Source organism: Parasteatoda tepidariorum, chromosome 2, assembly GCF_043381705.1.
Source record: "Parasteatoda tepidariorum isolate YZ-2023 chromosome 2, CAS_Ptep_4.0, whole genome shotgun sequence".
Taxonomy (NCBI): domain Eukaryota; kingdom Metazoa; phylum Arthropoda; class Arachnida; order Araneae; family Theridiidae; genus Parasteatoda; species Parasteatoda tepidariorum.
Window position 1 is genome coordinate 92,386,737 of NC_092205.1, and position 12,502 is coordinate 92,399,238.

Genomic DNA, 12,502 nt, shown 5'->3' on the forward strand with positions numbered 1-12,502 from the left:
CATGAAGAAAAGTTGGATTCAGTTCGCAAAAAACAAAGTATTGCAATTTGATCATATGTAACTAACTGTAGAGGGTTCACTTTAGAACGTACCAAATTTTCATGAAATTTGAATGATTTTTCGCAGTTCTATGAACATTTGAACTTAGACCTTTTTTTTGTAGATTTCAAAATTTTCACAAACTTTTGACCGGTAGTGTATATATATATATGTGTGTGTGTATATATATATATGCTAAATTAATTATTTATTAAAAGGGAAAAATTTTTAGAAAAAGTATCTTTTTTTTAAGGAAAAAGTATTTTTTTGAATGAATTCTAATAATTAAAAATATTTAATTACTAGAATTCATTCAAAACATTTAAAGTTTTATTAACATTTTTTAAAAATTATCGTATTTGTCACCAATTTGACTAAATTGATCATGGTATATGACAATTAAGTCATTTAATAAAATTTTAGTCATATTGTTTAAAAATTTTTGTTCTTATTTTGGCAACTGTTTTCTTTCTTTACGCTACTAAAAGCAACTGTTTTGTTCGTTTTTTTCTTGGCAACCCTATACTTTCCTCCTAATTTTGATGTTCACTTTATAGGGTTATTTGTCTAACATTGAATGCAGAGAGGCTTCAACTGACCTCCTTTATACTGAAACTGGTGACAAAAGCTTGCAATGTTCTCTCTACGGGGGTTTCCGCTGCCGAGCAAAAGATCAAGAAAATGGCATCTGTAAAGATTACAAAATACGATATTATTGCAGCTGCGGTAAAAACATTTCTCTTTAAAAATTTTTAAATTTAATATCTTTATATGTAGCTTGTATATTTTTGTTGCTATAATGAAGCCTACAAAGAGTACATACTGTACAAATACTCAAATTGTATTTTTACTTGAATGTTAACTTGCTTTTCAAATTATTTAACAGGTATGAAAGATGTATAAACGTTGTTTAAGTTTTTTCTTTCTTTTTTCCCCAATCTAACTAATAATCATGGAGGTCTTCCTAAAGCGTTTTATCTATGGACACTGAACTTTAAATTTGCTGGGAAATTCACAAGTTTTGATCATCTATGTTGATTTTTATATTCACTAACAATTCTCTGAACTGTAGTAAAATACACACATTAATCATATTTTTAGAGTTTTTCGCCTTTCTACCATGCAAATATATTGCACAAAAATTTGTCATTTATTGTAAGAACAACAAAATATGTAATATGTAAATGTAATTTAAATCACTCTTATACAAAAGCATGGTTTTTGGTATTGATCAAGGATTTGTCGATCTTAAGTAGTTGCTAGCCACTTCCCATACATAAGCTTATCTATTACAATTCACATAGCCTCCCAACTTTTGCGTGAAATTTTATTTTTACATTCAAATTGACTTCTTGAGTTTCCAAGTTTAGTTTATAATGATTTTGACTTCCACACATAGGGATTAATGTATGTAATCGCAAGGGATAAAGGGATTAATAATTATAAAAGTGCATGATAATTATACAATGCTATTTTTGAAATCAGAGTAAAATAAAACTGATTTTTTTTTGTTTATAATTGTTGGTCTCTAAGTTGCTTTTTTTGAGTTTCAAAGCTACTAAACACCCTAGTCTTCCTAATTCCAATTTAAATCTTGAATTAGACAACACATTCACATAAAAATGAATATGTCTAATTAGATAATAGAACTGCTTAAATAAAAAAAAATTTAACTCTTTAAATCTTCAGGTTCTGTGTGAAAGCAATATTTTTATTTCAAAAGGCAAATCACCAGTCTCCGATAAAAAGAAAGAAAATAAAATACTAATAGGTGATAAAGAGGATGCCACAACTTTCTTAAGTATGGTTATGTTTAAGCACCTTTAAAAGAACTAATTTTTTTTAAATAAACGTTCAAAATCTAAAAAAAAAAAATGCCCAATAAAAAATTTTAAGTGAATGGTGTATCATGCAATTATGTGTTATGATAAACTTTTTGAATCAAAAATAAGAATGAAATCTTGTTAATTCATATGGAATGTTTTGGAGTAAAAAAAAATCCTATTTTATAGAAATGATTTTTAAAAGAAGTATGATTTAACACAATCAGCGCAGGGAGAAAATTTCCCAGCAGCCCAATGTCCGTTTCTGCTGGTCATTAACAAGATTATTGCTTGAATATAACTGCAAATCAGAATAAATTTTATTTTATTTTTTCCAGAAGAACAAACAACTACAACTCCAATCAAAATAGTTACTCCAACTGTATATGTCAGTAAGTACAATCAGTGTATCTTGCATTTAATAAGTTCTTTATCTAAGTATTAAAATATAATTTTTCATACTTTAAAGAAGAACAGCATCTAAAAAAAAATATTAAAAATGAAAAGTAAATTTTTATTACATTAATTATTTAAAGAAAGAAAACTTAGTTATTTTTCTGTGAGCTTTTTTTAAAAAAAAACTGCTTTAGTTGGATAGTCAATTTTAAAATACAACAAATGTTGCAAAAATGTTAAATGTTTAAGAAAGAAATAAAAAGTTATATCTGTTTAATACTAAATTTTTTAATTGAAAGAAAAAATGGAAATTTTGTATAAATTTGTAAACAGCTAAAGATTATCACCTTGTGTGAATTAAAATAGTTAGTTTGTCATACCAATATATTTGAAATAAATTGATATGACAAATAGTTATAAAAATTTTAGTTAAAGAAGAATATGGTTGCAGTTAGTGGAAATTCACTGTATCAACATTGCACTAGTAAATGAGAAGTGCTCAGTATTTTTTTAAACCTATAAAATATATTTTTCAAACAAACAATATTTTTAAATGGAAACCAATAATTTAGTGAATATTAAATGTGTGTCTCATTCAGCACCCCCTTAATCTGGCGCTCCAGGCGATTGCCTATGGCAGCACTGTATTTCTGTATAGAACCCTTTGGTCTTGATGTTGCTCCCCAGGTTGCCAGATCTCATGACATACGTTTTTTTTCTTCCTGTTGGACTAGGTAAAAAATATATTGTTTATCTACTTTCAATCAGGATTTATCTGGGAAAAAAATCAATACAATTGTTCAGCAATAAGTTTTATATTAATAACTTAAACTTACATAGATTAAATTTACACCTGAAAGTTAAAACTTTAGAAAGTAAAAGTTAGTCTTTTACTTTTTTAAAAAAAAGAAAACTAATTTCATAATTTTTTAGTTTTGTACATAACTTTAAAACCTGTATAAAATTTATATTTTTTAACTCAATATGTGTTTTTTAGTAGGACTATATTTTAAGTATACGATTTGTTAATTATTATGTTATTTTTAACAGTTCTTTAAAATATTATGAATTCTTACTACACAATTATTACGTAAAATATTGAAAAGCTACATTAAAATATTTATTATTATCTCCAATTGTTGATCATTAGTTTTTACTCATATAAAAATTATCTGGAAAATTAATATTTATTTTTAAACTAGATTGCAATTATAAATTATTTAAATATTTAATTGTTCCTTTTAAAAAAAATTGTTTCTTCAACTTTGGTTGGAAAAAACCTATTTCTTCCAGGGCGGTTTATTCCATGTTTTCCCCCCCCGCAGTTTTATCCATTGTACTATGCCTGCTCCTAATTTTAATGAATGACATTGCAAAAACACATCCTGTGACAATTATTGATTTATGACATATCGACAGGACACATTATCATATAGACAGAACTATTGATAGGAAACCACATAAAAACCATAGTAGAAACTTGATGAGTGTATATATTTTTTCATGTGTAACCTGTCTTTGTAACTGTCCTTTGAAACTCAATTCATTATTTAAGCTAACCCTGTATGTTACTCTTTTAAAAAGTTTTTCTCCTTTTATCTCTACTAATCCATGTCATCTGCACTAATAACCCATTCTATCTGGCTACACTATGTATCAAGCAAACAATGGAAAAAGATTACAAATACCAAATAATTCAAGGTAGGGAAAAATTAAAACACTAAAGTGCTTTCTCTGTCCTGGCTGGACGTTACTGCGGGGCATATTATATCCACGATATTGGAATACTCTTACCCTCTTTGTAATTGGGCATATCGGATGAATGGTGACCCACCCCCATAAATGTGTATCCCTTTTTGGCGAGTCTAAAAGGGTGCTCAACTAGCATGCTAGAGTAATTTCAAGGCAATGACCTTCATAATTATTCTTTCTTGTTTTTGCATTTGTGTGTACCTTGCCATTAAAAATTTAATAAAGAAGAAAAAAACTTTTAGCCTTAGGTTTCTCTACTGTCTAAACTCTACCCTAAAAAAATATACTACCCCAACTCAGTGTGTTAATTTTTAGTTTTACTTAAAAACTTTTTTATTTTACTAATCTGAGAAATTCACTTGCTTGAAATAAATTATCCTCTCATAATAATGGTGATTCTTTTTTCTAGAACCTTGTACAGAATTTTACAATATTGTGGATGGTCCACTTCCACTGCCTGATAGCAGTATAAAAGCTTCAAGTAGCAAAGATACTGATAGTGGACCACAAAGTGCACGTTTATCTTCTAAAGTTAGCAGCAAATCAGGTACTACTTGAAAGAGTTTGTTTGATAAAATAACCAAATAATTAGTAGTAGTAGAGTTCAAAAAATAGTTTGTATCAATAATAAAATAATATTTTAGGAGCTTTCTTTGATTGTAAGGAAACAGAATGGTTTACACAACACTAAAAAATCGTTTATCTAAAAAAATTAAGTGTCGTGGGCATGATATGTGAGAGGCATTATGACGTTCTTAAATTTTCAATTAATATGTTTCCTTGAAATTTTAAAGCGTTTCAGTTTTAACTTCTTTTCGTAAAATATTTTCTAACTATATATGTAAATAAAAACAAAGTTTGCATACAAATTATTTATTAAAAAGATAGTATGAAGTATTAAAAAGAATAATAGTTGCCTTTACACCGATAATTAAGTTCAATGATGATCAAACGAACGCAAGTCTCATGTTACTAAAATAAACTTCATGAATTGAAATTTTCTTTCCTAAGAATGATTAAATGTTGTACTAAAAACATGCATTTAACTTGAGAAGCCTTTAAATAAAAAATAAAGATCAATTGACAATAAGCGAAATAGAACCTTTATCAACAAATATATTTTGATCTTTTTTATACAGTTTATGTACAGCTATTAAACTTTTTTTTAAACCTTACCTCTTTGTCTTCTCATCTTATTAAGTTACTATAGCTAGATTCAATAATTTTTTTCTTCCATGAGCTAGTAAGTAAAATTCACTTTACACCCGTAACAAAGGTTAGATGATTATGATAGTTGTGCATTCTAGTTTTGTAAAGAAAAGTTTTCATTAATGTTTGAGCAATAATAATTTTAAAGCAAAATGAGACAGGGATATATTTTAGTTAATTATAAAAAAACTAGAGGGCACCCACTCTGCTTGTTTCAGCTGACCAACCCTCAATATTAAGTTGTGCTTTTATCATATTAACATTGTGAACCCAATTCTCTTGGTGATTGATGAAATTATTGATTTATGAAAAACTGCTTGGACATAAAAAAACTAAAACATCAGTAGTTTTTATCTACTTTGGATTTAAAGTTTTAGTACTTATAATAATACTTATAATGTAATTATTTAAATTTCAATATAATTTATTTAAATAAATTATATATATAATTTATTTAAATAATTTTAGTATTTGTAATAAATAATTGTAATTTTAAAATTTCATGTGTCTTCAAAGATTATATTCGTATATAAAATTGGTCATGTAAAAAACAAAAGTTTTTTTTTTAATGTAGAGATGAAAAGAAATTTTTTTTTATTACATCATTTAAAGTATTTGAAAAAAAAAATAGTTCAATATAAAATCTCTTTATAAAATGCCATTATTACCATGCCAATGTGTGCATATTATTTAGGCGCAAATTACAATATTGATATTATTGCTTTTATATTGGTATAATTTCTTCTGTGTGATTCTGTCTAATGTAATTATTTAAATTTCATTATAATTTTTAAAAATAAATTATATAATTTATTTAAATAATTTTAGTACTTATAATAAATAATTGTAATTTTAAAATTTCATGTTTCTACTAAACAAACTATACATAAAATTGATCTCCTAAAACAGCAACAGTGGTTTTTTTTAACGAAGAAATGCATAAAAAACAGAAAATTTTGATTACATCATTTAAGTTCATTGAAAAAAATGGTTACAAATAAAATCACATTATGAAATGCTTTTATTACGATACCAAAGTGTGCATATTTTTTAGGCACAAATTACAATATTGATATTATTGCCTTTATTGGTATAATTTCTGTGTGAAGATTAATGTAATTATTTAAATTTCAATATAATTTATTTAAATAAGTTAATTTCCTTTTTTTTTTACTTTAGCTGGTGCTTGGATTGCTGGAGATTTGAATGAACAGCAATTTATCGAAATTGATTTGATCAAAATTCAGCCAGTATATGGTGTAGTCACAAAAGGTCGAAATGGATTTGATGAATGGGTCAAAACTTACAAAGTGCTGTATAGTCGGGATGGTGTGGCCTATGCTTACGTGACTGACCCATCTGATATAGACAATAAAGATAAGGTATGTTTATTTATGGGTGCTGTCAAACTTCTGCAGCTGTTGAAATAAAACTTCAATAGTGGTTCACTAAATTTGAAGAAAAAAAAATGTTTTAGATTTAAAAGTCTGTTTTAATCTGAGGAAGTTCATGAAGTAATAAAGTTCATGAATAAAGATAAATAGCATAAAAACCATTCACTACCAATGCTATTTACAAAAATATGAATGATGATTGCTATATATATATTTTAGCAATCATCATTCATATTTTTGTAAAGTGGTGAATGGTTTTTATGCTTTTTATCTTTATTCATGAACTTTAACTTTAAACTGAAAAATAAAATGTTTTTATGCTTAGAATCACAACTTAACTTTGATTTTATTATTGATTCATCAAGTTTTGAAAAGATATTTATAGATTTAAAAATCTACGCTAGACTAAAAAAGGAGACAACTAAGTCATTTAATAAAATTTTAGTCATATTTTTGATGAATTTTGGTTCTTATTTGGGCAACTATTTTCTTAGTTTTCGGCAACTATTTTCATTCTTTAGACTACTAAAAGCAACTTTTTGTTAATTTTTTTCTGTGGAAACCCTGTAATTGCTTCTTATCTCCATTTACAACCTTTCAGTTTATTCTTTTAAATAAACTGTTATTTTATGCTTTGAATTCCAATTTTACCATAATGATTTATCAGATTTTGAAAACAAATTTATGGATTTGAAAATCTATGTTAATCTAAGGTATTAGAACCTTTACTTTGACTATCATTCACATTTTTTATTAATGGTGGGCCACTTAGACAACAGCTATTATGAATCATTCTTGGTATAGAACGCAAGGGAAGGAAGAAAAGCCGTGAGTTTGGGTATAAGTGAAGAAGTGAACCAGCTTAATAGTAAATGGGCGAATCAATTTGTAAACAAGTTACAGGTGAAGACCTATACATAACTGCCAACTCTACTGCATTTTCCTGTAGACTACTGGATTTTGTCAGTTTCTTCTGGTCTACTGGTTTAATAAAAATTCTCCGAGTTTTTATACTCTTTAGAAAATTTCCTATAAAAAAAATCCCTATTGAATTAGAGTTTTTGCACAGACAGAACTTGCTTGAATATTTTAATAAGTAGTACCAATACATAATGAAGCGAGCCACATTTACAAAAGTCATTTGAAAACTTTTTTTTTTATCTAAAATGTTCAGCTTATTCTTATTCAGAACTCTCTTTAAATTAATTTTAAAAATTCTCTTTAAATCAATTTTAAAAAATTTCAACTATCTTTGGCGAATTAAATACCTATTACTATTCAAAATTATGAGTAAACATAATACATAACATTTCAAGTTTATTTAATGTCAATCATAACTGGAGAATATTGCAGTATTTCAATTTGGTTGAATATAAAAATCCCTGAAATTCCCTATCTGTAAAATATTTAATACATTATGCAACAATTATCATTAAATTTATATTATTTCGTAGAATCGACTGGATTTTTTCCTATTCATGTTGGCAGCTAGGCCTATATAACGCAATTCTATAAACCACACTAACTTTATGGGTATAAACAATGAAATTTGCAGTGAGGAATTTCTATAACTAAGAAGGAACATTACATCATTTGCTTAATTGTTTGCTAAAAGATTAAAGTTTCAAAAGCTAAACAAGCCAAAATTGGTTAATATGTGTGTTCCTAGTTCTAATACTTCACAATATTTTAATTTTCGTTTGTATATAATAAAGTGTGTATTTTGTATTTTTGAGTATTTGTATCTAAAAGTTATAAAGCATATTACTATTCATCTGTTCCAGACTAATATTGCCGTATTTAGTCAGTAAGGTTAAGTCAGTTAGTCAGAAATGATTTATATAGCACAAAGTTCCATAAAACGCTAAGTCCTGGGTTTAAAGTATTGCGTTATAAAAATCTCCCACTGTAAAACATTTATACTCTAATGATCTGTATATTTTCTAAACCTATTTTTGATAAATTTTCATGTTACAAAGATTAAGAATTAAAATTTACAAATCATCTGTTCAGCATTAAAAACTATATACATACTGATGTGAAAGAGTGTATAAAGGAAAAGTATTCAATATATAGTTAATTCTAATATGCTCTCCGGAAAAAATTAGGTTGTGTAAATACTAGATTTGAATCTACATTCTTTTGACATGTACAGTGCTCAGATGAAAAATGGAACATAGCAATAACTTTTGATCTAATTATAGGATTGTCACATATTAAGGAAAGGTTGTTAAGGTCTGCCATATTTGTATTTTGCTCACTGTACATAAAATATTAGTGTTTAAAATTACTGCTTATAAATGGTGTTTTTTTCTAGTATAACATAACATTATTAATGAAATAAACTGTACATCCAAATTTCATTCATAAGTTGGTTCATTAGATCTTTATAGGAAACTTTGACAGTGATACTCCTATTCAGCATATATTTCAAATACCTTTTGAAGCTAGGTTTGTGCGTATCCAGCCTCTTGGTTTCCATCGGGATATAGCCATGAGAGTAGATGTTCTGGCCTGTGCTGAAGGTATTTACCTTTTTCTATCTTCTCCTTAAACTAAATTTTAAATTCTTATGTAAATCACAATTTCAACCCGCTCCTTGCCTAAATTATTATGATGATTCATTAACTAACATGAGGAAAGAAGAGTTTGCTTTCTTCAGGGAAATGCAAAAGCCCTAAGATATCTTCTCAACATGTCCTTTTTATTTGTATGTTTATTCTTTCTTTTACTTTTTTTCCACAGGAATAGTTTTAGCGCTGTTTAATTATGCTCATCGAAAGTAAGTGGAATCAAGGGTTTTGCTATTATATTCAAACATTTAATCCAACCCATCAACTTTTTTTTTTTTACATCAGGCATTTTTTACTTATCATGAATAAGGTAAATGTGATGAATGCGCTTTAAGATTTTTTTAAAATGACATACTTGTATTTGATATATTAAGCATAAGTCTTGCAGTTTAACACCAAGAAGATCCAGGTATGGAGAGTGTCTTTAAATACAAAGAAGTGTGAGTTTCTTAGAGGGCAGTTCATAGATGTTTGCCAAAAAAAAAAATTCTTCTCAAGAGAGCAAGTCAAAATCCATTACACTAAAAATAAATATTTCTATATTTTTTTTCCAAATGAAATGAATTTTCGTAAAATTGATTGTGAATTTTATTTATATTAAGCTAATTATATTCAATGATTTTTGTATGTAAAAAAAGAAAAAAAATTGATTTCACATAATATTTATAAAAAAAATTCATTTTCTTATTTTAGGATTGACTCTTCCAACAACAACAGTTGCTGGTATGTTATTTGGTGTTATTTTTGTGTGTTATTTTTCAATATAAAGATTAAACTGAATAAATTTTAAATCTATTAATGCTTTGAAAGTGTTATAATACTTAAATAGTTTTATTAAAACCTGGAACATGTTTTATCACTTAAAAGCAGATTAGAGGAATTAGTTGATGAATATCAAATAAATGTAAATGCTACTCCTATAAAATGTATTTGTAAATAATAATGAACTATAATTATTTACTCGCCAAAATACTCTGTTGATTTTGTGTTATAATTACAGCTCCAATATGTGTTGACGATATGGGTCTTTACAATGGATCTATTCAAGATTTCCAAATTATTACTTCAAGCAATATTTATCCAAATGCCAGTGGTAAATACATTCGTTTGAATAATCCTCAAACTGATGTGAGTGTTGGTGGCTGGGTAGCTGCCGATGCTGATCAGAATCAGTTTGTTCAGGTAAATATTTTTCACATTTGTCCAGAATGTGAATGTGAACGTTTTTAAAAAGTGCTTAAAGGTGCTTATTTTCGATTTTTGTATTTTTAAAGCCCATAACAGTGCTTTTTTTTATTGGGTGCTTTTAAAAAGTTTTTGATTTTCCGTTTTCGAAAATGAAAATTTTTTTCTTTATCATGTTGATTTTCTTTACCATGTATTATGCAAGAGCGTGGGTCTCGCATTTTTCTATTCAACATTTTGAGAAATCATTCAAACACAATGCGTTTCGGCGTACTGTCGTTCCGTAACATATGAAAGCGCTGATTATTTTACATGTTTGATGAAATGCTTGAAAGTCCGCATGTGCATATACTGAACTGGATTCAGTGGGAATTATTCTTGCACTATCATGTGTAACTCGGCTGCATTGTGCAGGAGATTCTCAATTTCCGTGCTTCATTTTCCTCCCTCTGAAATCGAACCGAAAAATCTCTATCTTTTTATGGTGGCTAATGTAATCAGGAAAAAGAGTTCTTTGTCAGAAACTAGTTACTTTATCATGATCATGTAGGATCTTTGAAAATTATTTTGCTTAGTGTTAATGTATGTAGTGCTTAAAAATATTTTTAAGTGCTTAAAAAGTATTTAAAAGGTGCTTATTTTTTGTTGAAAGATTTGGCTATGCACCCTGTTGTCATATCTAAAATTATATTTTGTTGAACTGTTTCTTTTTATAAAATCATTCAATGGCTAGAACAAATATAAAATCCAAGCAATTTCAAAGTCAATTTAATTTTTTTAAAGAATTTTTTATCGCAAAAAATTATTTTATCAAATATTTTTTAACGTCATAAGTACCATTTTTTAAATATTCACCTTGTAACGAGAGTATAACTCTTAACTGAAACTATTTTAACCACTCTGTGAACTCTTCAATTCACGGGATGACCTTCAGTTTAGGATCTTTAGTTTTTTCCCCACCCTTTAATTCCTCTTTCACTTGCTTTGTGTAAATATTTCACTACTGTTAATTTAGCTTTGAGTTTTAATTAAAAATTGATTTTTCTTACTTTGTTGTAAACTGACTTTAGTAGAATTATTTGAAAATTTTTTTTCTTTCCAGATCAATTTTGTGGAGCCCCGCAATTTAACTGGAGTGAAAATTCAAGGAAGAGATCAGGTGCCTGAATGGGTTACAGCTTTTACAGTCAGTTACAGTTTGAATGGAAAGATTTGGAATAATGTAATAGACTCCAACAGTGACGTTTTGGTAATTATTGTTTTATTTATAACTTAGAAACATAATTTAAGCAAATTTGCCTTTCTGGATTCTTTTGCTCATTTAGTGCAACAATTAGAATTTTTAGAGCTTTTTCTGTGAATAATTTTTTCTTTTTTAATTTTGGGTCTCTTTTTAAAATTTTTAGAAGTATTAGCTTGTTTTTACAAGTTTAACACATTTAAACTGAGTTATATTATTAAATTGAAAATGCAAGAGGCAAAAATTGTCAAGATATAACAGCAAAGTTAGACAAGGTCGAAAATGTATGGCTTTCAAACAGTAGAAAAGATTTCTCAACTCGACAACTTTTGATATTAATGAAGTGTTAATAAATTAATAAAATTTCTTCAAATCCATTTATAAGTGTTAAAAAGAGCTACTCTTGGTGAAGAAATTTACTTCTTTCAAGCAAAAGCTTTTGAAAAAGGCATCTTGAATTTGAAAATATCAAAAAGAATCTAGTGCAATTCTGATTTCTTGTGTACATAGTTATATAAAGTTGATGTTTTGAAATATGTAATAATCAGTGTACATGCACCAAAACAATTTTCCTCTTTTCATAAGTCTTTTGTTATTTTTACACTCAACATTAATTACTTTAATGATAAATAACTATAATGAACTTTTTTTTTAATATGCATGTTTTTATACAATTATATGCGCTTTATGGAGTGTAGGATAAGTGTGTATATGATCTCCAGTTACACTGGAAAAATACATTAAAATTTTTATTATTAGTATAAATAATATATTTCAACGGGGTGATGTTTAGTTACTAGGTTAAAAATTTTATTCAAATCACATAACTCCTTTGTGACATCCGCAATTTATGATTATTAATATAGCCCGGTGGCTGAGCGGTAGCGCTTC

At 27.2% G+C, this 12,502-nt stretch overlaps 1 protein-coding gene across 1 annotated transcript in view; it reads left to right on the plus strand.

The window, feature by feature from the left end:
* LOC107453264 (hemocytin) overlaps positions 1 to 12,502 on the plus strand; it is a 158,134-nt gene that overhangs the window by 81,169 nt on the left and 64,463 nt on the right. Inside the window, exons 38-45 of the mRNA XM_071177025.1 lie at positions 597 to 765; positions 2,201 to 2,254; positions 4,420 to 4,557; positions 6,399 to 6,601; positions 8,997 to 9,138; positions 9,880 to 9,909; positions 10,187 to 10,368; positions 11,474 to 11,620. Coding sequence (XP_071033126.1) covers positions 597 to 765; positions 2,201 to 2,254; positions 4,420 to 4,557; positions 6,399 to 6,601; positions 8,997 to 9,138; positions 9,880 to 9,909; positions 10,187 to 10,368; positions 11,474 to 11,620 — 1,065 coding nt within the window. The remainder of the gene's footprint in view (positions 1 to 596; positions 766 to 2,200; positions 2,255 to 4,419; positions 4,558 to 6,398; positions 6,602 to 8,996; positions 9,139 to 9,879; positions 9,910 to 10,186; positions 10,369 to 11,473; positions 11,621 to 12,502) is intronic.